The 27,257-nt window shown below is 34.5% G+C and overlaps 3 protein-coding genes across 5 annotated transcripts in view; 2 read left to right on the forward strand and 1 right to left on the reverse strand.

The window, feature by feature from the left end:
• The window catches only part of LOC126976959 (heparan-alpha-glucosaminide N-acetyltransferase), a 54,283-nt gene extending 41,705 nt beyond the window's left edge, over nt 1–12,578 (reverse strand). For all 3 annotated transcript variants that reach the window (XR_007732055.1, XM_050825573.1, XM_050825574.1), the window contains exons 1-3: nt 12,329–12,578; nt 1,875–2,005; nt 759–874 (exon numbers count right to left, since the gene is read on the reverse strand). Coding sequence is in view for 2 of the 3 variants with exons in the window: in XM_050825573.1 (XP_050681530.1) it covers nt 759–874; nt 1,875–2,005; nt 12,329–12,520 (439 nt within the window). In the remaining variant the exon portion in view is untranslated. The remainder of the gene's footprint in view (nt 1–758; nt 875–1,874; nt 2,006–12,328) is intronic.
• The window catches only part of LOC126976967 (protein FAM50 homolog), a 278,663-nt gene that overhangs the window by 57,329 nt on the left and 194,077 nt on the right, over nt 1–27,257 (forward strand). The window lies entirely within an intron of this gene.
• Nucleotides 1–27,257, forward strand: part of LOC126976968 (lipase member H-like) — a 44,740-nt gene that overhangs the window by 1,835 nt on the left and 15,648 nt on the right. The gene's annotated exons all lie outside the window — the stretch shown is intronic.

The raw sequence follows: 27,257 nt of genomic DNA on the forward strand, positions 1-27,257 counted from the left end.
ATTCAGCCCTTGTCTATCCGATCAAAAAATAAAAGAGACAGTTCGGATCCGGCTAACAACAGGCCTATTGCTGCTTTCCAAAATCAGGGCAGTCATTGTTAAGCTCCAGTTCTTGGTATACAGAGAGGTTACCCCCAAAAGACTCGAGTTTGGATCGGAATAATAAATAGAACACGGCAATCTACAAAGCGCAGGTCGGGGCAAATAAGGTGTACTGCTGTCATTTCTGGTCTGGCGCACCCCATTATCAGCTCAAACCATTTGAACGCTGCACGCAGAGCTGCTCAAGATGTCGGGGATCAAGTGCTCTTTGAACGGCTTGATCTCCTAACGTTGTGACATGGCTTATATTTTTTGAATAAATAACCAATGCTTATCTATTACTATTTACATGATTTGAATATATTCGATTTAAATGTCAAAACCGATTTTTGAAAGTCGGCTTGTTCTTTATGTGTGGCATATCACTTTACTCATGTACCCATCCATGAAGTATAATATTATCGGTATGACAGTTTAACTAAAAAAACATAGGCGTGAGATGTCAAAAGTAGGCGTGTGTGTGCCAATTATCTATGTGTTGACCAATTATAGGGCTGCGATAGTAGTTACGTATGTGTGCGAATGCTTGTGTTTATTTGACTAGGGCGTGTCTAGGGCGTCTAGTATGGCATCAAGTGGCGACAGTGGTTCCCATACAAATTACGCGCCATTCTAATGTCTTTTACCTATTCTGTGGAAATTATTATACAACTTACGCATATAAATGTCGACTGGCTCCTTGTCTGTGCGTACGTCGCACCCGCCGCCACTCACGTTGAGGGTGTATACTCCAAACTCTCCCAGATTCGGCCTCAGCTGACATATCAGCCCACTGTAATTATACTATCATTAAACAAAACAGATAAAAAAAACTAAGTAGAGTTTCAAATATTTTTTTAATATTAAAACTTTGGTCTGCCATCCGTTAAAGTTTGCGAAACGAGACGGTAAAATAAATAATTGCTGATAAAATAAATTTAGTTTTTGACACGTTTTAATTCATTCAAAAGTATCTATTACTATGAGTCTTGTCCACATTCAGAGAACAAGTGCGAACGAAAGTCCCCAAAGGATGTCCTTTCTCTTTCACTCGTATGTAGTAAACCGTACAGCAGTAATGTGCAAGCATTACTGTGTTTCGGTCTGACGGGCGCCGTAGCTAGTGAAATTACTGGGCAAATGAGACTTAACATCCTACGTCTCAAGGTGACTCAGAATTTTTGCGGTTTTGCTAGAATCCTGAGCGGCACAGCATTGTAATGCAGGCCGCATGCCGGCAGGGCGTATCAATTACCATTAGCTGAACGTCCTGCTCGTCTCGTCCCTTATTTTCATAAAAAAAGTGCAATACGAGACGATAAACGAAACAAATGCGGATTTGTTCCGTTTTGTGTTGTAAAAAGCGAACAAACTAATAACTGTAACATTACCACCAGTGAGTACAATTCAGTTAGTTTACTTAATTAATATAAATATTAAAACATAATATTATGTTATAGTATATAATGGTACCAAATCATATAAGTTTCTGCTTACTGTATCATGAGAGTTTATCTTAGTTGTATAATATACAGTGCAGTGACACACTGCTGAGCAATCAGTTTTGGCTGGAAGCGATGTGATTGGTCAATTTTGATTGCGTCATGCACGCCACGCCCATATCCCCTCAAATTTGTACGACGCGGACTTCATAATAATAGTTTCTATTGTCGGTTTAATCTCTTTAAATGGTTTTAGTGCTATCAACCAACAGATTGTCTCTACGTTATTTATTCCCATAAAAATCTCCTATGACAGGTGACATTAACAGTGTCAGTAGTAGATTAACTTACGTGGTATTCCGTACGCTGATGTAATCATCAGCAGCGTGCTTGTAGACCCTCAGGGTGGAGCGCCGTGCCGTCTCCACGACCCACCAGCTCTCGAATCCAGCTGACAGAGACTTCTGAAGCTCAAAAGGACACTGCAAACATACGAACAACTATATAGATAATTCAAGCATGTTAGCTTTTACTCAATTAGAAAATTGAATTCGACAATACCATTAAAAACAAATAATTCGTAGGGTTGCAAAAAGGGCTTTCAGTCGACGCCAGAGAGGAGATGTTTCTCTTATGTATAGTTATATGTTTTTTTAACATTTCATCTCAATCATTAATGTATCGATCCGGAATTTATATTTTATAAAACTTGCATAAGAAAAGGCAACAAACTAGAATTTATTCTTTTTTATCAGCTTCAAAAAAGACAAAGGAAATGTTATCTTATATTACCTAAGGTTGAAGAAATGGGGGATGAAATTCCATAATTATGTTTGACGTGTCACCAATTCCAAAATATATAATTATGTAATTTTTTTTTTAATTTTTATTTACCTTTTTTTAAGTAGACACCTTAGATTAATAAATTATACTTGTTAATCTGTGGTACACACATATTTGCGGCATTTTAATTTTTAAGGGATTATATATTATACTAGCTGACCCAGCAAACGATGTATTGCCATATAAATTAATAAAAAAAAAGCAATATAAAATTAGGCGATGAAAAATAGATGTTGGCTGATTCTCAGACCTACCCGATGTGCACACAAAATTTCATACACATCGGTTAAGCCTTGGAGGAGTTTGGTAACAAACACCGGGACACGAGAATTTTATATATAAGTTTTTTTTTATGGAATAGGAGGACAAACGGGCGTACCTGGGTCACCTGGTGTTAAGTGATCACCGCAGCCCTCATTCTCTTGCAACACCAGAGGAATCACAAGTTCGTTGCCGGCCTTTAAGGAAGGTGTACGCGCTTTTTTTGAAGGTTCCCATGTCGTATCGTCCCGGAAACACCGCACAAGGAAGCTCATTCCACAGCTTTGTAGTACGTGGAAGAAAGCTTCTTGAACACTGCACTGTGGAGGAACGCCACAGATCTAGATGGTGGGGATGATATCCTAACTTGTGGCGTGTCGTGCGTAGGTGGAATTCGTCGGCAGGGATCAGGTTAATCAGGTTATTTGAGAGTATTAGTCATGCGTTTCATTTTTGCAGTTAATTTTTTGATTAGGTACCTTTTCTATATTCGGCATATTGTTGACTGTAGTTTGCTGTAGTCCTAGTCTTGTTAAAAAGCAATACGGAAATCTCACAGCTTGCCACTTATCGAGTTCTCAACCGCTCTCAAACTGGGCCAGTCCCAGCCCAGCTAGTATAATAACACTTTTTTTAAATTTATTAACGGCTTTGGACACAAGTGCTTTAAGTTAATAATAACGCTACTCGCGCAATGTAATAGGTATCAACTATCAATACACGCTACAAAAATCTAAAAAAAATGTTACCACTGCTATCGGCATCGTGATCAACAGAATTGAATATTATTATTATCATTAGTATTTATTCTCGATATCCCTCTCTCTCTCGCTCTCTGCTACTCTCCATCCATCACTTTGTGCTTCATGCTATGTTCGCCCTTTTCACTCTCTCTCAATCGGTCTTAATCGCTCTCTCCCTCCTTTTGGACTAAAATTCCACATTTCCGTGTGACCTTATTGCGTTTCATCCGTAAAAAAATTTATCCTCAAGCGCCCAAACAAGTTTCACTTCTGACATATACTTTGTAGGCATGCAATTTTACATTGTTTTCATTGTCGCTAGCAAGTAAAGCAAAATCAAGATTAAGACTCTATTTTGGTAATCAAGAGTAAATAAATAAATATTGACACTATTACACAAATTATCTTGCCCCAAACTAGGCATAGCCTATACTATGGGTACAAGACAACGATATACTGAATACAATTTACTTAGTTAAACAGATATAAGGACTTATAAACATCCATGACTCAGAAACAAACATTCATATTCATCATATAAATGCTTGCACCTAACGGGATTCGAACCCTGGACCTCTAGCTCAGTAGGCAGGGTCATTAACCACTGGGCTATAGGGGTCGTCAGTAACTCAGACCTCCCAGAGATCACTGCATTTTTTAACGTGAAACTTTTATAACATCGTCTCAAACTTTTTTCGTCTGTGTGTTGCATGTCGCTTGACGGTCGGGCGGCGTCTATAGTTCGCAGCAGCTGACCGTGTAGTATATAGACTATAACTCATTTCATTTCAATTTTCCAAGTATAAAATTAAGATTGTTAAAGCTTTTTTTATACCCTTAATGGAATATTATTCCAAAACTTTTTAGTTAAATGTCTATAATGTACAAAAAAGTTTCACTTTTACCGTGGTTTCATAAAACCACACAATCCTTTTTTTTATAAGAATAAGTGTATACAATTACTGCAAGAAATATCTTCACAAAATTGCATCATTATGGGTTCAATATAAGAAGAAAGGTATAATTATTGTAAAACCGGACATGCACACGAAATGGAAAGGAATGCCAGACGGCAGACCACGAAGTCAGTAACCAGGCTTCACAATAACCAGTTGAGTTAAAAATGTTTACAACGTAATATTATATTACATAGCATGTAACCTCGACAAGTACAATACATTTTTATCCTTACTTATTATCTTTCTTATAATTACATCATTTTACGAAGTGAAACTTAATAAAGGTATGTTTATTTTTCTCCACTTCTCGTTATCAGCAATAGTTTTCGCAATTCGCAATCTACTATAACCTTCCTTAAAGGTCGGCAACGCTCTTGTGATTCCTCTGGTGTTGCAGGAGAGTGTGGGCGGCGGTGATCACTTAACACCAGGTGACCCGTACGCTCGTTTGTCCTCCTATTCCATAAAAAAAAATACTAGGCTCCGTAAAATTGCTTACAATGGTCCGCTAACTTAAAACAGCAGCCGTTTTTTCTCATTCTGACTTCAGGTCAATAGAAGAAGACTATTATGAATAAGGGGGTAAATCTTTTAAAGTGGATTGTGTTTTATTTTATAATTCAAATTCAAATTCAAATATTTTTATTCAAAATAGGATTCAAAATCACTTATTGAACGTCAAAATCTACCACCCATTCAAAAGAGACTCAGCCTGAGAAGAATGGGCGCAAGAAACTCAGCGGGGTTTTTTTTTTAATATAAAATATGGATTACAATGTAATATTGTACAATAAACATTTATAATTAGATAGCCTGAGGGTATTCCCACTCTATGGTATCATTAAGAAAGTCATTTATGTTATAGTAACCTTTACCACACAAATGTTTCTTAACAATTCATTTGAATTTCGTAATACATATTTTGTTTTGAGCATTATCTGGTATCTTGTTATAAAAGCATATAGATCGCCCCGCAAAAGACTTACTAACTCGACTTAGCCGAGTAGTAGGCATTATAAGTTTATGTTTGTTCCTGGTGTTAACGTTATGGTTATGACTGTTTCTATCAAATTCACCTATGGTGCCTATGAACATACATTACATTATCAAGAATATATTGAGTTGCCTTTCAAATCAAGTCAAAATATTTATGTCTTTAAATTTTGCTCTCAATGATTCAAAACATCTATATTATATCAAATATTACAAAACCTGACAGACATAAGGACGGATAGCGGAGTCTTAGTAATAAATACAATCTAGGTAATCGTTTTAAGTGTTGAAACATGGTCTCTGAATAAACTTAAGAAAAATTTAACTGACATGAAAAAGACTTCTTAAGAATTCAGTTTTGAGACATAATTGACCTTAATGTCTTTCATACTCGGTGAGGTATCCGCTATTTAGCCTCCAGGTACGATACATCATATAAATATTTTTTTTTGGAAAGATAATTTAAGTTTCACTTTAAAAAATGCAATGATCTCTGGGAGGTCTGAGTTACTGACGACCCCTATAGCCCAGTGGTTAATGACCCTGCCTACTGAGCTAGAGGTCCAGGGTTCGAATCCCGTTAGGTGCAAGCATTTATATGATGAATATGGTTGTTTGTTACCGAGTCATGGATGTTTAAATGTATTTATGTATGTTTATATAAATTTATGTATGTTTAAGTAAGTTTATTGTAATTAATATATCATTGTCTTGTAACCCATAACACAGGCTATATATGCTTAACTTGGGGCAAGATAATTTGTGTAAAAAGTGTCTCAATATTATTATTATTATAACAAACAAAATTTTTTTCATGAAAAACCATTGCGCGTTCAATGAACTCTCTAATTAAATCTCTTTGCCATTACCCTTTGACATCTGACAGGAATTTGAAATTACGACGATAAGGGACGAGACGAGCAGGACGTTCAGCTGATGGTGATTGATACACCCTACCCATTACAATGCAGTGCCGCTCAGGATTCTTGAAAAACCCAAAAATTCTGAGTGGCACTACAATTGCGCTCGCCACCTTGAGACATAAGATGTTAAGTCTCATCCCAGTAATTTAACTAGCTACGGCGCCCTTCAGACCGAAACACAGTAATGCTATAAGTATTACTTCACGGCAGAAATAGGCGCCGTTGTGTACCCATAATCTAGCCGGCTTCCTGTGCAAAGGAGCCTGCCACTAGTAAGGGCCGAAGGGCTTATCGATATGTAACTAACAGTTCCCAACGCGCTGATAGTTAATGGCTGCGGGAGTTTGACATCAGTCAGCTAATGTGAATTTGAATGTTAAAATGTAAGGGATTACATTGTAGTAACCCTTAGGATTCTTGAAAAACCTCAAAAATTCTGAGCAGCACTTGTACAATTATATATTCTTAGGCGGCACTATAATAAGCGCTCGTCACCTTGAGACATAAGATGTTAATCTCATTTGCATAGTAATTTTACTAGCTACGGCGCCCTTCAGACCGAAACACAATAATGGCAGAAATAGGCGCCGTTGTAGTACCCATAATCTAGCCTGGAGCCTCCCACTTGTAAATTAAATTATTCATTAAATGGCTGAAGTACAAGTTTTATTTATATGATAATAATTATGTGAGAATAGTTGTAATTATGGGTGAAAACTTAATGGAGTGAAATGTTGAAAATCAAATCATTAAATTTGTTTAATTATTAATAGATAATTAGCATTCTTATTCGTTGTTTCATATTGAGCAATATACAAATAAAATATTACATACTTTGATATAATATTGTTTAAAAAGTACTTCCAAATATCTAATATATAAAATTCTCGTGTCATGGTGTTAAACATTGAACTCCTCCGAAACGGCTTGACCGATTCTCATGAAATTTTGAGTGCATATTGGGTAGGTCTGAGAATCGGACAACATCTATAACTATTTTTCAGCCCCCTAAATGTTAAGGGTGGTCCACACGTTTAGTTTTTTTGTTTTTTTTTTTAAATTTGTTTGATTATGAGTCAGCATTAAAAATACATACAACTTCAAATTTTCACCCATCTACGATCAACAGTTACTTTTGTATCGCGATTTTAATATCGGCAATACAACGTTTGCTGGGTCAGCTAGTATTTTATAAAAACTCACAAATATTGTTAACATATTTGTGACAGAGGCCAAAATGAGTTAACAATTTTTGTCCGTTTGTTTGCACGCTAATCTCAGAATCGGCTCAACCGGTTTAAAAGCGGTTTCACTAATGCGTTTGTTTCATTAAAGTTGATTGAAATGTGCGCGAACAAGGTTGTCGCTTGTATACAAATAATCTGTATCTTTGTATTGTGATAATATTCTATTATATATAATATACTAGCTGACCCGACAGATGTTATTCTGTAGATAATAAAAAAAAATACTGTTTTATAGGAATTTGCCAAAAATATTTAAAAACATCAAGAATTATTTCGTAAAAGATGCTCCCAGTAGTTATAATGAAATTGTTTCACAGTGGAACTGTAAACTGTGGACTAAACTGCACTCCATGAAGTAATCCCCATTAAAATCCGTTCATTGGTTTAGGAGTCCATCGCGGACAAACAGCGTGTCACGTAATTTATATATATTAAGATAGTCAATGGTATTACCCGCCACGACGGCAAGTGGTCCTGATGGAATGCCGCTGGTGGTTTGGGCACGGGGAAGGGAGCTGGTGTGGGACGCGACTTGCGTCGACACTCTGGCTCCTTCTCAGGTCCAAGTTACGTCAGTTGGTGCTGGGGCTGCTGCTTGGACTGCCGAAGACAGCAAGTGTCGCAAATATGTTGGTCTCAGTGAGTCATACACTTTTGTGCCGTTTGGTGTCGAGACACTTGGCCCGTGGGGCCGAGAAGCGCGGAGAATGTTCAAAGTACTATCTTTGAGCCTCAATAAGGCTACTGGAAACCCAAGCGCTGGCAGCTATTTCGGTCAGCGCATCAGCCTTGCTATCCAACGTGGAAATGCTGCCAGTATTCTTGGTACTCTTCCACGTAATGATATTTTTAACTTTATGTAGTCATAGTATTGTAAATATAATATAGTTTAAAGACTTGTTTTGTTTGAATACTAAAAATACTTATATAGTCAATATTATCTATATACTTCAGAACAACATTAGTTATATAATATTATATCTACATCAAACAATGTTCAAGTGGTTGCTGAAAGTTCAAATACCTTTTCTTAACACGTTATGTATTGTTTTAAATGTATGCCTACTTAGTAGGTGTTCGTACTTGATAACAATGTCAAACCAGTTTACCCGTGGGAGGCTCCTTTGCACAGGATGCCGGCTAGATTATGGGTACCACAACGGCTCCTATTTCTGCCGTGAAGCAGTAATGTGTAAACATTACTGAGTTTCGGTCTGAAGCGCGCCGTAGTTAGTGAAATTACTGGGCAAATGAGACAACATCTTATGTCTCAAGGTGACGAGCGCAATTGTAGTGCCGCTCAGAATTTTTTGGTCTTTCAAGAATCCTGAGCGACACTGCATTTGTAATGGACAGGGCGTATCAAGTACTATCAGCTGAACGTCTTGCTCGTCTCCTTCCTTATTATCATAAAAAAAAAAACAAAAGTTAAGAGTCTTAGATAATAAGAAAGAATCTTAGATAACTTATACGTCTAGATAGAGTTTCTTGTTGTTAGACAACCGATAAAATCAGGCCAAGAATATTAGTTTAGTGTGCGTGACAAGCTGTATACGTCTATATGTAATGACACTTTGTGTTAGTGTGCGTCAATTGCTCAAAATAGAGGTTAACTTTTCAATTTCTTTTTCGACTTTTTCACAGCTGTCATAGATCTAAGCTTAACTAATTATTATATTTATATTAGTATATATTATTAGACTAGCTGACCCAGCAAACGTTGTATTGCCGATATTAAAATCGCAATACAAAAGTAACTGTTGATCGTAGATGGGTGAAAATTAATATAAATATTAATATTAATAATGAAACAAATTTAAAATAATATATGGCGTGGACCACCCTTAACATTTAAGAGGATGAAAAATAGATGTTGTCCGATTCTCAGACCTACTCAAAATGCACTCAAAATTTCATGAGACCGATTCTCAAGCCGTTTCGAAGGAGTTTAACTACAAACACCGCGACATGAGAATTTTATATATTAGATAATTAATTTCTCTCTCAAATACTGGTATGATAGCCATATTGTCATTATTGAGCTCTATAGTGCACTTTTAGACTATAAGTTCCGCTGGTCAAACGTATAAAATAAAACATTATGAATGTGCCATAATGGTTGTATTCTTACTGAAAAATATCACTGACGTTTATTTTCGTGAAAGGATACAAAGGATTGCCTTCTTAAGGCGACACTAAATGCCAGCGACCTTGAGCGATATGAGTTCACGGCTGCCGGCCCACCATCTATGTAACAAAGCCAATATTTTCAAAATTCTTGCGTGGAAAACAGTTTATATGCTTACAATCCTCTTTATTCATTACTAATCTGAATAAATATACCTACACAAAAAAGTAAAGCTATAAGAATAACTTTTCTGAGAGTTGTACTAAAAAAAATGCGTTATGCCATGCCAAAAAACTTGTTAAACTGCAAGGAAAAATGTTAGTTCAAAAAGGCTCTGGAGTGAAAACTATAACCAACAGCAAGCATGTATAACAGGATTAAGTAGTGTTCATAGCTTGAAATGCTATATTTTCACCAAAAAACTTGTCTAAAAACACCTTGTTTGCATGTTTTCTGCTTACTCTTCGCCTTAATAAATCTGTCATAACAAAATATCTTTACTCTGCAGTGCACTAAATCAAGACTTAAACTATTGTCACTCACTATGGTAAATAAATATATTAATATTCTATTCCATGAAATAAATTGAAAATGAAATACAAACATAATTAGATATAAGTTGTACTGTTGCTGCTATACACTTGTTGTGTAGGCTTCTAGCCTAGTAGTATTGAACATAAAAGATTTAAATTGTGAATAGTCATCAACATATGAATAACCCACAGCTAATAATATTATTAAGATGTCTCTAACTTCTAAAGGCCAATAAGCAAAAAAACATATGAAAATATTTATTTCAGTACAACATCTTTTATAAAATTGACAGTAAATTAATATCATAAAATTGTTAACCGCACGAGTATTTCGTATAAAGAAAGCCATTGAAGATGATTTTATTCTAACACAAGATTCCAAATAAACAGAGCATTATTTAATTAGTACTTATCACGAAACGTGTACAAATCTCAGTATATGTTTTAACATAGTTCTTTAGCGCAATGTCGATACTAAAATAAAATATTTAACAGCAGGATGTTACCCTTAGGATGAGTTGCGATGCGATGTAACAACGCTAGCAGCGCCCGCAACTGAGCCACGGGCGCGCGCGGCTGGCGACACGCGGCGCTCGACAGGTGTACACTATTTACTTATTTATGAAAGTTCTTGAGATCAGTGGTTAGTGACTCTGCCTACTGAGCTAGAGGTCCCGGTTTCGAAGATGCAAACAGTTAACATGATGAATATGGATTGTTTCCGAGTCATGTATGTTTTTATGTATGTTTAAGTATATCGTATTAAATATATCGTTGTCTTGTACCCATTGCACAGGTTATGCCTAGTTTGGATCAAGATAATTTGTGTAAAAGTGTTTCAATATTATATTATATACTAGCTGACTCGACAGACGTTGTTCCTTATATAAAATACTCTTTTTTTATGAATTTGTAAATAATATTTCATAATATCAAGAATTGTTTCGTAAAATATGCTCCCTGTTGCTATAATGAAATTGTTTCACAGCAGAACTGTCAAACCGTGCGTCAATAAATTCTCTCATAGAAAATATCTCTATACAAAACAAATATTCGAAATAAAAATAATTATGGGTCCCAAATCGAAATAAAAACTATCCTATCTCTCAAGTTGGACCAAACTGCACTCCATGAAGTAATCCCCATTAAAATCCGTCCATTAGTTTAGGGAGTCAATTGCGGACAAACAACGTGTCACGTAATTTATATATATTAAGATTTATATAACGGTTCACCAACACATTTACATCATATAATAAATTTATTAATTATTGTGCAAAAATTTGTTAATATTATCTTGTCAGTTTGTACATCCAATTATTGGCTAAAAAAGCATGATTTAAGGTCTATTTTGTATATTTTAATTCTGGAGAAAAATGCTAAAAGGTACAATTTATCTCAAAACTCTTCAGTTCCCAAGGGAGAAAGTAAGTTATATGGAATGGGGTATTCGCGAACGGAACCTAAGACCTTATAATATTTTAAACATGGTACTTTTCAATTTAATTCCGTTCATGATACACTAACAAGGTAAAATACAATTGAAGAATTTATTGATTTGTAAGTATATATTATTTCTATTATGTTATTTATCAGTGTGGTCGCTTGAGACTTATCTACCAAAAAATAGAGAACACTTATGTTCTATATTTTTTGGTATTATTAAAATTGATTCAGTATTCAGGAGACGGGTAATATAGACAGTAAAATACAGGCATAATCATAATTTAAAAGCGTAATTAAAATGTCTTTTCTGTATTTTTTCTTTTTACGACTAATTTACTATATTTTCTGAGTTTGGTGAAGGAATCAGCTATGCATCAAAACATTTAGAAAGCAAGGCCCAGCACATAAAAATAACACGTTAGTAACTTATGTCAGTATGTAAGGAAATTAAATTTATTTTATTACTTTGTAATATTCTATAAGTACATATTATGATAAACGACAATAGATGACATAAATATCTTAAAATAATATGACAAGTGTAAGTACCTACATATGTTTGAAAAAATACAAATAAAAATATATACTTATAAATCAAAATAAGTTAAAAAAATTAATATTATTGAAATAACAACCAATAACAAAAAATATAAATAACAATAACGTTAGTAAATATAACAGCTGTTTATACGACTATTTTTAACATAACCTAATGATACTCTAACTCACCCTAAAGCAATCATCAGAAACACTGTAGACGCCAACATTCCTATCTGCTACTCCGGTCATGTAAGCCTGGTCCATCATCAAAGCACTCATGTTGAGGCCCTGGTGCTCTTCCACTCCAGGGTCCTCCAGCCATGACATCATGGTATCCTTGTACCACTGCCAGGCGACACTAAAACTTGTTGAATTATTCATTGCTTACGATAATATCGCGGCTTATAAATACATGTTTCGTGAACGCGTGATTGCGACTCGACCGGCGGATTTTAACTGTCAGTGTTCACTCGACACTCACCGTTGTCGAGTCCCCAGTTAATAACCAAATGAGAAACTAATGAAGAACAAATCAGATATGGATTCTCACACAACTTTTTATATTAAGAGGATATACAAATGATTTAAGTTTTTCTTTAGTGTTAATTCCGCCAATATTTGTTCGTGCCAGATTTTGGCGAGACAACACGACCTGAGGATGCCTCGTGTAGAGGCGAAACACGTGTCGAATTGTTTTTTTAAAAACAAATATTGGCGGAATTAACACTAAAGAAAAACTTAAATCATTTGTATAATTATGGATTTCCGCAAAGTAACGCCTAATTCAATAAATTTTATTAAGAGGATAAACAATTTGCTATTTTAAAATGATGTCCCTCACATCTGTGATTTTTTTTATGAAAATAAGAGACGAGACGAGCGGGACGTTCAGCTGATGGTAATTGATACGCCCTACCCATTACAATGCAGTGCCGCTCAGAATTCTTAAAAAATCCGAAGGAGCGTCCCTACAATTGCGCTCGTCACCTTGACATAAGATGTTAAATCTCATTTGCCCAGTAATTTCAGTGTTTCTAGATATCATCTAGTTTTAAAAAAAAATACGGGTTTCACTCCGGGAGTACCGGCAGAAGTGAAAACTTTAACATTAACGTTGTGCATTGTTGAATATTTTGGAATGGTTGGGGAATTATTTTACGCACGAATTGCTTTGTTTATCAGTATAAAAGTACTAGCATTTATGTGGTTCAATACAATATTCATTTATTGCGCTAACGTACAAAAAAATGACAATTTATATTATATTGATATTTTTACATTTGAGAACTATTACAATTATTTTACATTACCTAGTTTATCTCTCAGAAAAATCATATTTCATCCAAAATTTCAACGTGATTTTAATATTTTATACGCATCCCAAGAAAAGTGCTCAACGTCCTATCCGCTAAAGATGTTTTCACTTCAAAAATCAGATTTTTCTCATATTACGTATAAAAGGCATAAAAGGCATTTATTTTCTCAAAATTGATTCCTTTAGAATTCTTTTTGATGTCATTTCTAATATACTAGATACTGCTACCGCTTCGGAAACAACTGGCGCTCTGAGAGAGCTCTCCGACCATTCTTTTTTTGCGCTCTTTTCAATAAATATATACAATATTGTACAGTCATTTCTATCGCTATAAAATAATCACAATCTAGTCCCAGGCTGTCCGATCATTTAGATATTCAGCAGTGGAGTAATAGGATTTACGACAGAGACATTTCTTTATTAAACATTTAAATTAATTTATAGATAATGCCTGAACAGTGGCTGGGACTTTATTATAAAAGTGTATACATTTACCCTTAAAGCTATTATGTATCATATGAAGACTACTAGCATTAGTTACAAGCAATCCCTTTTTTCTGGTGTTATAATAATGAAAATCACTATTAAGAGCAAAAGTACTTTATTTACTTCTAATTAGGGAATAAAATTTTTGTTTGAAGTTTTAAAAATGTAACTGTTTTAGTTAGTTTAATAAGTAGTAATAGTAATTTAGTCCTATAAAGTCCTTTTCATATGAAAATTGAATTCAAGAAAATATAAATAATTTTTTTATAGTACTGTTATAAAAATATGTGTGAAAATTCAAATGTAATGTGTTCTTCGTTTGTTTCTTAAATGTTATTTGAATATAATATAATATAATATAATAATTGCCAGTTCCATTTTATATACAAACATGAAAAAAAAAGCTTTCAAGAAGACTTATGTTAAATTCGTATTTGTAATATAAACAAAATTAAATTTTAACCAAAAAACCGACCTCAAAAATACTATTAAAAACAATAGATAGGCATTATATTATGCACTTAAAAGTAAAAAAATAATTGCGTATTTTTATACAATCTAATTAATTAATCTAATTCTAGTTACGATTATTGTTATTTTTGGAATCGGTGTCCTTCCGCCGCGACCCGCAGTCGCCTCTCGGGTGACTCAAGCACACCTCACCTACAACTATGTGTGTAGATACAAACCTACATTGGCGGATATCGACTACCTTTGGAGTATATCCTTTCCAATAAGAAAAGAATCATTGAAATCGGTTGGCGCGATATTGAGTTATTCGTAAATTTGTCGCGCACATACTTACAGCAAATTTAAGACTTTTATGGTTTTCTAATGGTATCCATTGTCAGATCTAGTCCAAATGGGAAGCACAAGCTTTCAAATAAAAAAAGAATAATCAAAATCAGTTCATCCAGTCAAAAGTTCTGAGGTTACAAACATAAAAAAAAACATACCGACGAATTGAGAACCTCCTCCTTTTTTGAAGTCGGTTAAAAATGATCACTTTTTAGGTTACGCCCCAGCTTTTTGGCCACTTAGACAACCGTTCATAGCGCTGGGCCGTGTACAGATAGGCGCTAGTTCAAATCCTACATTGTAAATTTATATGTAAATTAATTTTGTTTATTTAATTCTATAGGGGACGGAAACAATTTAAAACCAAATTGTATTTTTTTATTGTAAAAAATTAACGATAGCATGAGAAAGTGGATACAGGCCGAAATTTTAAACTGTACTCTCGTAGGTATAGATACTGTAAATACTGTGTTAATTGTTCTATTTTGATTTACTTTTTTTATTTCTGTACCAATGGAAAAACCGGAGCCCTTATGCTTATGCCACATAAACTTTTATTTTGACACTCTCAACCAATTAAAAACGATTTATACTACAAATAAAAGGAAATATTTGAAAACTATACAATTGTAATTAATTCATTAAAAAATGGTCTTTATGCAAGTAAAAAAAATAAAATTAGTAATTTATAGATATTTTCACAGATAGTACTTTGTACATTTTCCGCGCCTGTGGGCCCCACAGGTCATTGAAACCGACATATTTGCGACGCTTGCAGTCTTCGGCAGTCAAAGCAGCAGCCCCGGCACCAACTGACGAAACTTGGACATGGGAAGGAGCCAGAGTGTCGAAGCAAGTCGCGTCTCAGACCAGCCCCTTCCCCGTGCCCAAGCCACCAGGGTCATTCCGTCAGGACGCTTGCTATCGCGGCGGGTATTTGGCTCTAAGCCAGCTGGTATTAGCCTCTGGATCAGGACTTCATTAATGCTGGCATGACGACTGATACGGCCTGCCGATGTTAGGCAAGATAACCCGTAACGCCCAAGCGCACCTACCTGAACACACATCTACATTCCAACGCCAGATCTATATTGAGGTGGTTCATTCAGTTTTATACATTTTAACAATGTCATATTATCAAGTAGCGTTCTAATCGGCGCAGAATGCAACGCTTGTAACCAAAACCAAACCAAAACATGAATTGCTGTTCGTTAGTCTCGCTAAAACTCGAGAACGGCTGGACTGATTTGGCTAATTTTGGTCTTGAATATTGTGGATATTGGTATTTGTGGAGTCCAGAGAAGGTTTAAAAGGTGAATAAATAGGAAAATGATGCTAAATCAAATAAAAACAACAAATTTGTTTTTCCTCTGACGTGTCCATACATAATTTCTATGAGAGAATTTATTGACGCACGGTTTGACAGTTCTGCTGTGAAACAATTTCATTACGACAGCAGGGTGCATATTTTACGAAGTAATTTTTCATGTTATGATATATTATTGACAAATTCATATAAAAACATTATTTTATTTATTATATACAGAACAACGTCTGTCGGGTCAGCTAGTCTTTTAATATAAATAACTTATGTATAATAGTTTTTGATGCACCTAATATAATATGTAACACGAAATGTAAATTACACAGCAATCATATAAGCTGCACAATAATTACCTAATTGTTACCAAACTCATTGTCTTATATAATATGTACGTATTTATCGCTCTTGTACCTACATTCCATCTGTGGCTAATGTAGTTCACAATTATTTAAGAATTTATTTATTTATTTATAAGTTAGTTATAGTTTTACTGTTTGTTGGTCCTAATAAAGTAAATAAATGAATGTTCATTATAAAAAAGGGAACGGCACTCCAAATTTTGATTTAAGTTAACCGTGTATGAAAGGGCTTCGTGTATTGGCACAAGCTACAGATTATTAATTATTTTTATGAAGTATAGTTTTCGATTTATCACGAAGAATGAAAAAAAAATCCTTTTTTTGTAAGTATAGGTAATAAATTTACAGAACTAAGTAGCCTAATAACATGTACAGAACCCTCGTTGGGCGAGGCCGACTAGGGCTTGTCCGGTTTTTGAAGTGAAAACTTCTTTAACATCGTTGTGATTTGAAAGTCGATGAAACGAAAAGCGAGTCAGTAAGAATAGACAGACATATAAATTCTTAAGATTTCGTGGAAGAAAATGATAGATAGAAAGCATCATACAGTGTTTTCGTACCAGGCGATCATAGTTGAAGAAGAGATTGTCGTATGTATGACGCGAGTATACCTTTATATATTTTGACGTCATGCGCACGACCACTACATAGACATCAGGAGAATATATAATATATAATAGATAATAATAAGTATGGTAGCGGTGATATTAATGTCTTTCATAGTGGTTCAAATCATGTGTCATCCTAGCAACATGTACCAGGACTTCATATGCAGTTTAGAGGTTTCATGTAAATTTTGCATCGGATACAACGGATCCCAGTGGCGGATTTACAGATTTGCCGCCCGTAGGCTATTTAATTTTTGTCGCCGCCAAATTTGGATGTCTTAGTCCACAATCATATCAATTGTCTATCAATAAAATTCCAACTTTATGATTTCTGTTCCATCATCCTCGTTTCATCAACATTTCCCGTATGGTTAGTATCATTGAGAACTACGGTACCGTGTTAGATCCTTGATTATTTTTACAGCAAAGAATTATTAAGAAACATTATTTTATACAAAAATCTCAAGTACCACTTTTAAAGTACTAAGGTAGGTATGTCTTAAAACTATACAATAATTACATAATATGAATAAAGATTACATAAAAAATATACATTTGTCGAAAGTTGATAAATATTTATTATTAAACTAACAGTTTAAAAACAATACAAAAAAATATATCTTTTCTTAATTATTTGCAAGTATTATAATATCGTCGACACACAAGACAAGAGAGCTAAAGCGCTTAGCTTTTCTTGACTTAAAGTCAATCGTAGGTAGATCTTTACTCTCTTCAAGCAAAGAAGCTTGTCTTCTTTCACCTGAACAATAATATTTTGTCGCTGGTGTACAAACGGTCATATGAAATACTATATCCAAGTTTGGATAAATGTTTCCTAGATTCTGTCCTTGCAGGAGTGAAGACATAGGTACTTTTTAATAGCTTAGTTCTTAATATAATCATTTAATTTTATTTTAATTTTTAATAGCTTAGTTATTAATAGCTTAGATCTGCAGCATACGCAGTAAAAAAAATTCGGCAACTTACGGATGAAAATACCGCGAAGCTAGTCTACTTCAGTTATTTTCATAGTCTGATGACATACGGCATTTTACTTTGGGAACATGCTGCCGATGTTAACACCATTTTCACACTGCAGAAGCGAGCTATTCGTGCCATCTATAAATTAGGACCAATAGTGTCACTAAGGAAAAAATTTAAGGACATAAAAGTTTTGACTTTGACATCGCAATACATATATGAAAACCTTGTTTATGTAATAAAAAATATAAATTCGTTTAAAAAAATTAGTGACACTCATAATGTCAATACTAGAAATAGGGATAGGCTTGCTTTTCATGTAGGTCGACTTCAAAAAGTCACAAATTCATTCAGAGGTCTGTGTATACGTTTTTATAATAAGGACTACTATGGACCCTATGGACATTCAGAACTTACCTTTAAATGAATATAAATCAGTGCTAAAGAAAAAGTTGTATACAAAAGTGTACTATAAAATATCTGAATATCTGGATCTAAAGAACCCTTGGGACTGAGCTGCTGGGCTGTTACATGTCTGTCTCAGTTTGATAAATGTCGCTATAGTTATATAATTTAAATATTAATATTGTTTCTGTTTTTTAATCAATTTTAATAAGAATAATAATAATATTTGTGAGTTATGTAAATTGAAGCAAACTTGTAAGTAGAAGCATTTAGTATGTATTGCATAATATGTAGATGAACATTGTCTTGTTATTCGGTAGATTTCTCGTGACATGCATCGCTTAAATGCCTCTATTTGTGGCGGCGACGTGGGGCGGGTCGTTCCCTTCCTTAAAATATGGTTGAGGGAGGCGATGGCTGGTCCATGCGTCATGTTCGTGAACGGGCGCTACTCGTGGGGGCTGTATGATCTTGTTACCGGGAGGTCTGCTTGATGTGTTTTTTATTGTTATTATTTCCTTTATTTAGTTATCTTAAAGTTAAAGTTATTACACATTTTATTTTATGAAATGCTCACATAATGCCTCTATTTATTTACGGTATGTGTGGATTGATGCATCTTCTATACTCAATAACTCTTGTTTTTATAATTATTAATTTACTTTTATTTCTTTTTTGACGTAATCGTATACGTTACGTTTATGTGTTACCTTATATTAATACGTTTTTTTAGTTTTTGACATTTGAGTATTTTTGTTGCGTCATTTTGCATATATTGTAATTGAAATGATTTGATTTGATTTGAATGAATAACAATTAAAATGTAAATCTTGAATTAAAAGAGTGGCAATGAGTTTCTTGCTACTTCTTCTCATTAGCTCAACCCTTTACGAAGTAGTTATTAAGAAAAATATTTTTATTTTTTGACATTCATAAGTGTAAAACCGTGACCTACATGAATAAAGTGATTTTGAATTTGATGATCTAGAAACTGGAACTGAAAGCCCGTAAAAATTTTGACGTTGTATTTTTTGCATGGATAGTCGTAATAACCTATGAAAAATTCTCGTGATTTTATTTTTAATTTTACAACAATAATTAATGTCTTAAGAAATTTTACCCAGAACTAAACCGTGTTAGGACGGTTAACTGATACGTTAATCTATACATCTATACATATAAATAAAATGAGTGAGGAGAGTCTGTTTGTAAATTTGAAATAACCGTTTTTTACTACATGTATATGAATATATACAACGTGAACCAGAAAGGGTATAACATCCCTTCAATGGTACGTTATTTGGGTCATATGCAATAGTATGGTGATGTTTAAGTTTTAATAAATAAATAAAAAAAAAGAAAAAGACTTCCTGACTGAATTTCGAAATAAAAATATTATTTTTCAATTTCTTTTCTTAGACAACCCTAAATTTAAAGAGACTGCCAGTTTTAGGCGAGGCCTTTGTTTATAAACAGAATGAGGTCACCTACCTATGGACTTAAACATAAACAATAATCTATGATTAAGGAGTATGCACACTACATGAAATGTGGCTTGTGTCTATGTTATTATTCATTCATTTTTTACTTCCTGTTAGTGTAACAAATAAACAAAATAAGAAAGTACATAAAATTACACAGTTTCACGTCTGTATTCCTGAAGGGTTAGAGGTGTATTTTTTCCACCCACGTTTCACTATGTTTAATTCCCACGTAATAGGGGGCGAGCATCTACATTTCTGAACTATGGGCTGCTAGTGAGAAATTTCCTACGAAAAACTCAATAACTGCCCCATTCCATTCGAGGATGGTCAAAGATATCCATATTTGAGAAAAAAAATCCGTGAAGAACAATCTTTACTAGGAGTCTATTAGAATTATCTTTATGTGATAAAACATTTTTGAATTAAAATGTCAAGTCTCATTTGCCCAGTAATAACAACAGCTACAGTGCCATTCAGACCAAACCATAATAATGCTTACACATTTTTGCATGACGGCATAAAAATCTACAATTACAAATTTGGAATTATTTTCAATGTAACTTGAAGAAAACTTCAAATAATTCTACATTGAAGTGCTTACGTAATAATTTATCAAAAATGTGAACTCATTTAATTTCGAACATAATAAACAAATCTTGAATTAAATATGGTGCAGTGTGTAGGGTGCCTTTAGAATAGACATTTACACACACAGAGCAGTAAATATCGTGTTTCAAAGCACAATTCAAAGAGTATTAACGCAGACAGGCCGATCTTATCAACCAAACATATTTAAATAAACACAAAATGTTAAAACACATTTACAATTACAATAGTTTTTATCTTTTAAACGTGTTTTATTTAAATGTGTAACACTCGCGGAAATCAGAGTAAATACTAACATAACAAAGTTTCTTAACTAGATTAGAATTAACTATCTTTATTGGGTAATACATAACTACAGTAAATACAAATCTAGAAGTATTTTCAATGTCAGCTAAAGCAAATGCACATACAAAATAACTTTGTCTTCATGGCAAAATGAGAACACAAATTGCTTCACAGCTGCAATGAATCGTAGGCATTTTACTATTATCTGATATTATGTCACATCTACGTTTTTCATCTGTTTAAGGTCAAAGAGAGTTCAAAAAAACAGCTGATTAGGGTTGAGGGAATCATAGTTTTTGCGAAAACTTAGCACTTTAAATATTGTATTAAAAAATAATGCTAATTTATTTCTGACTTCACATAGTCATTAGAGATGACCTAAGGAATGTCTGGTTCAAAGCATAGTATACCCATTTAGTTTCATCTTGTATACATACACCAAAATAACATTTTTTACGATTTTTGTCTGTCTGTCTGCATTTTCCGGGTAATCTCTGAAACGGCTTGACCGATTTTGACGGGACTATAATAAGGAGTAACTTAAGCAACGTTTATTTTAGAAAAAATCTTTTATTTAAGAAAAATAAAGTATTGTTGCATGTCCAAGAAACGGTCTAACTTTAAAAATAATGTATATGGCAAAACAACGTTTGCCGGGTCAGCTAGTGACTCATAAGTCGGTTTAACACTTATCAAAGTGAGGAGTAGTTGTTTCCCACACTGAGGTCCCTCTTCTAACACTCGTGGATCTGGGACATCCTTATTCTTTCTATCTCCAGAAGTTCGACAGGGTAATAAACACACATCATTGAGTATTGTTTTTATTTTTTGCTTTTAAGTTTAAACATTTAAGATTGAGCTAATTAAATTCATTAAACTAATTTTAGTCCTTAATTTATACATTTCCAATGTGTTTTGATAATACTATAAAATGATCACATTTGACGGTAGATAGAAAAAATATTTTTTTGACCTTCATAAGTGTCATTTCCGTGACATACGTGAATAAAGTGATTTTGATTTGACTTAATAAACGTAGTTCTGTTCAGCTTGTATCTCATAAATTTTAATATTTTTTTACCAAATCTCCGCTTCTATTCAATGAAAACATTGTAAATCGTAAAAAGGCATTTATTTTTTCTCAAAAAATTGGTTCCTTTAGAATTATTTTTGATGTCATTTCTAGTAACTTCTAGATACTACTACCGCTTCGGAAACAAATGCCGCTCTGAGAGAGAAGAAGCGGCGCAATAAACTCTCTCGGCATTCTTTTTTTGCGCTCTTTTCAATAAAAATATACAATATTGTACAGTCATTTCTATCGCTATAAAATAATCACAATCTAATTCCAGGCTGTCCGATCATTTAGATATTCAGCAGTGGAGCAATAGGATTTACGACAGAGCCATTTTTTTTATAAAACATTTAAATTTATTTATAGATAATGCCTGAACAGTGGCTGGGACTTTATTATAGAAGTGTATACATTTACCCTTAAAGCTTATTACCTTACCTTATAGATTATGTATCTTATGAAGCCTATTAGAATTAGTTACAAGCAATCCCTTATTTCTAGTGTTATAATAATGAAAGTCACTATTGAGAGCAAAAAGGTGACGATTTTTGTGAACGTATATTAAATTTTCATAAATGTACTGACAATGAACCGTCATAATATTTATTACTTTAAATTTTTCTTTGAGAGACTGTCTATAACCAAGCTGATACGAAATATATACGTATAAACATCACGGAAGGGAAAAAGGCCATCGCAAACCTCGTGGTGGTTAATTTGTGCGGAGTTTGAAGTGTCCTACTTCCCTCCATAGTTGCGTAGCATTGGATTATATTAAAACTAAATCCCATAATTAATTATCGTGCGTTAAGTGCATTAATTAGTTGCATTGTCGCGTGATTACAATTTTTCATACATACAATTATATACGGCCTTTAAAACTATGTGACCTTCTTAACTTAAGAAACTTTGCCAGTGGGTCAGTAACCAGTTCGCGTTGAGACGTGCGTGCCGTATTTCATGTTCGTGATGTACGGGATAATAGCTATTGTTACAGTTCTGTGTGCGGTGATCTTAAACGCGGAGCCTGATGGATACATGTCCGACTGTAAGACCTTATTAAATTGCTAATGTCATTACTATTATTATTTGGTGCGGATGGCTAGTCTTGTCCTAATGAGTTCTACTAACACCACGTCCAGAATTGAACTATTGTGTTCCCCACTCATACTTATCGTCGTCAAACTCTGCCGCATTTACGAGCCGCAGTATCCTCTTGAAACGCGATATCTGGGAGGATAGTATGAGATGAAGAGGCATTTCATCATAGACGACCTGTATAGCCGAGTGGTTAGCGATCCTACCTACTAAGCTAGAGGTCCCGGGTTCGGATCCCGGTAGGTGCAAGCATTTATATGATGAAAATGGTTATGATAATATAATATGATTGTTTGTTTCCGAGTCATGGATGTTTAAATATATTTATTTATGTTTAAGTAAGTATATTGTATTAAATATATCGTTGTCTTGCAACCCATGACACAGGCTATATCTGCTTATTTTTGGGGCAAGATAATTTGTGTAAAAAGTGTGTCAATATTATTATCAGCCTCAAGGCAAAATCTGCAATTTTCATCATTTTTTATTCCAACCAAACTGAGGTGCTTGTTTAGGCGACAGTGCCTGGTTAGCATACAAGTGAGTATGCATGGGTTTTTCCTTCTCAGTTATATTACGTTATTCCGTGCCCCTTTGTATGGTATGGGGGCTCCTCTTTCCACAATTAGATTCCTTAATTGGGTTCATTTTGTGTGCAGTGTTAACCAGTTACTCCAAACTGCCTAGCTTCTTGCAGATATCAGAACCTTCCTAGAATTTGTGCCTGACGGTCAGTCAGTCCTGTACATTCCAGGGTTACTTAACAGTCATGTTTTTTAAGCTGACGATCGACCACTTAAGAAAACTCGGTGTCCCTCTGTCCGTCTGCTAATACCTCTTTTCTCAGGACACGTGCAAGTATCAAGTTATATTTAACATGAACTACTTGTCTGTGCTTACAGCAGTTGAAAAACCTGTCATGTCGGGTATACACAAGGTCCACCGTACAAAATAAAACACTCACTACTTTTTAAAGACTTGAGACCTTTTAAATGAAACATTTTTTATTTGATTTTCGAATTCGATATCTTGGTTCATGATTTGTTACTATACCGGCAGTTGTACAACTATTTTAGTTTATGAGATTTTAGTCTGTGATAGAAATCGAAATATAAATGTATGTAGATATGCAATGAGTGCTAATTACTTACTAGATATCTGTAGCCTGTATATAATATTGCTACGTAGGCTTGCAACGCCCCGGATATTGAGGAGCCTGTGCAGTACCTAATTGTGAGCAAAATGACAGCACTAGTATTAAATTAAAAATAATACTTACCGATGAAATAAAAAATTTTGATTGGCATAGTTGTAAGTTGAGGAACAGTTTCCTCAGTTAGATATACAACATATCTATTCATATACGATGTATAACGTTCGCATTCCGATTGATACTAAATCACTACTTAAATGCTGGTGGTCTATAAGTCTGTTAAAAGACAATTTAATATGGGTATTCGCTACTTCCCATTGATAAGTATTAAGAAGTCGTTTTACTTATTTGCCGATTGTTTTTTTTATGGAAATGGAGGAAAAACCAGCATATCGTCCTGGAAACACCGTTAGATCCCCAGCTTGGTTGTACATGGAAAAGAGTTTCTTGAAAACCGTACTGTGAAGGAACCGTACTGTGGGGATGATATCCTAATTAATGGCGTGTCGTGCGAAGGTGGAATTCGGCGGTAGGAATCAGTTGAAACAAGTCTTCGGAACACTCCTCGTGATAAATGCGGTTGAAGACACACAATGAGGCGACGTCCCTGCGCAACGCCAGGTGATCTGTTCACACAGCACTGGGTCATCGACAATTCGAAGTGCTCTGCGTTGCACGCAGTCAAATGGGCCGAGCTGATACTACTTGGGTGCGCCAGGGGGCCTACTCCTAAATCGATATTCGATATTCGTGGCATTAGTCGTGTCGAATTCTACTCTTAGTTACATCGTATTCAATGTCGAAACGATGATTGAACGAACGAAACATTATTCGATATTATCGGTCATAACCCTACTCTCAGCTGTTGAAAATGTCAGAGACGAATATTCGAATTTGACAATTAATCAAACGTCACTTTGACGATAATCTCAGCGACACCTTCAAGGCTGTCGTTGCTATTACCGTTTTAAGTTGTAGTTGTGCCTTTATTTTGATTGTTGAGTCAATTTTTTGAGTCTTTTGGTGTATATTAAATAAATAAACATACGCCAATTATTTAAACATTAATTACATATTCAACAGGATTTTTTTTTACCACCAACTAATTTAAGTAGTTTTATTGATCGTTTATGCGTACAAAGTAATGCAAATGGCCGCCTGCCAAGTAGGAAGTCGACGAGAAGGGTTGTTACTTTTTTTAGATTTTATTTATTCGCAAGTTTTGTATTACTAATTCATTTTTAAATTGTCATATTATATTCATTATTCATAATTCTTCAATATGTAATTTTTTGTACAAATGATGTAAATTGGTGGGGCAGAGTCTGGGCATGGTCCTTAGTGCCTAAGCTATATTTTGACTTTTGACACTTAACAGCGACATAGCACTGATAATATTTAGTTTTTCAAGGTTAGCACATAATTCATTCACACTAACATCGTAAAAAAATCAAAATATTAGTCTATGGTTACGATAAATGATAAGGAATTCGAACATTTGTCAGAGTAGGATAGTTGCGACATATTCGGAGTTTTATCGTGATAAAAAATGTTAAAAGGAAATGTGTTACGAAATTCTTAAGCATTGTTAAATACCAAAGATTAGAAATGGAGCGACCGCCGTGAGGATATTTAAATTGTAACTAAGATGCTATCGCAATTTTATTTAAATAAAAGAAGGCCGCTGAGTTTTTTGCGCCCGTTCTTCTCTGCGCCCGGTCTGAGACTTTCAAAAAGTGATTTCATATCCTATTTATATCCTATAATAAAAACATATTAATTCGAAAACCGAAAACAAATGACATGACCACTGCCACATGACGGGCGAAGATCGAACCTGGGCCTCCGTGGTGAGAGTCAACGGTTGAGGCAATTAGACCAGCGACGCTTAAATTAGTTTTAGATTTTTTTTAGAAATTAAGAAGAAATTAAAACGATATTTGGAAGTCTACAGTCTCTTGAATCTGTGAAAATATCAAACTTTTAAGTTATCGAAAAAAAGATATGACTGTTTATGCCGCAGGAAACGTAAATTTCGACACTGTCAAAGGAATCAAAATTTATAGGGTATTTTATACTCAGTAAAGTCTTAGATCGCTCTCCAGATCTCAGCCTTATTATCAGACCCTCAAGTGCGGGTCATAATCCCATACCAAACGTAGTATTGTACTACACATAACATAATATAAACATTTTGCATGGCCGCCATCTTGGAAATAGCTAACTTTGTTTCTATTTAAACAATTTGTTATTTGAAAGTGATATGCGTCACTTCTGGGATTAATTATACAAATTCAGTTTGTAACCAAAGTATATATACCAGTGGGAGGCTCCTTTGCACAGGATGCTGGTTTGATTATGGGTACCACAACGGCGCCTCTTTCTGCCATGAAGCAGTAATGGGTAATCTTTACTGTGTTTCGGTCTGAAGGGCGCCGTAGCTAGTGAAATTGCTGGGGAAATGAGACTTAACATCTTATGTCTCAAAGTGACGAGCGCAATTGTAGTGCCGCTCAGAAATTTTGGACATTTCAAGAATACTGAGCGGCACTGCATTGTAATAGGCAGGGCGTATCAATTACCATCAGCTGAACGTCCTGCTTGTCTTGTCCCTAATTTTCATAAAAAAAAATATGAACGATGCGGGACTCGAAACCCCGCCTCTCGGGTTCCGTCCGAGCGCTCTTACTAACTGAGCCAGCCGTTCGAGTGTCGCATGGATCGTAAATCTTGGTATATCTTGTTCAACTCTCAGGTTGTGGCTTCATCTACAGGATCTTCAAAAGTATTGTTGTCAGTAAGTCTATTACCAAAATCGAAAGCCGAAGTTTCGGTCCGAAACGAAAGAACGACGAACTTCAAATTAAATCCTATTACCAAAGTACTTCAGATCCAAATTGTGCGGATGGATTTCGTTTCGAAACTATGGTTACGATCATAACAATGTCAAACAATGAAAATCTAAATGTCAAGTGAATATAATAATAAGGTAAATGAAAAACAAAATGTCTAATCGCGAACTTCATATCGATATTCGAATCCGAAACACTTTCGTAATAGGAAAATGTACGATCCGTCAACCGAAACTTCGTATTTCGACTTTGATAATAGGGCTCCAGATAAAGAAGAATCATTAATAAT

Source organism: Leptidea sinapis, chromosome 43 (assembly GCF_905404315.1).
Source record: "Leptidea sinapis chromosome 43, ilLepSina1.1, whole genome shotgun sequence".
Taxonomy (NCBI): domain Eukaryota; kingdom Metazoa; phylum Arthropoda; class Insecta; order Lepidoptera; family Pieridae; genus Leptidea; species Leptidea sinapis.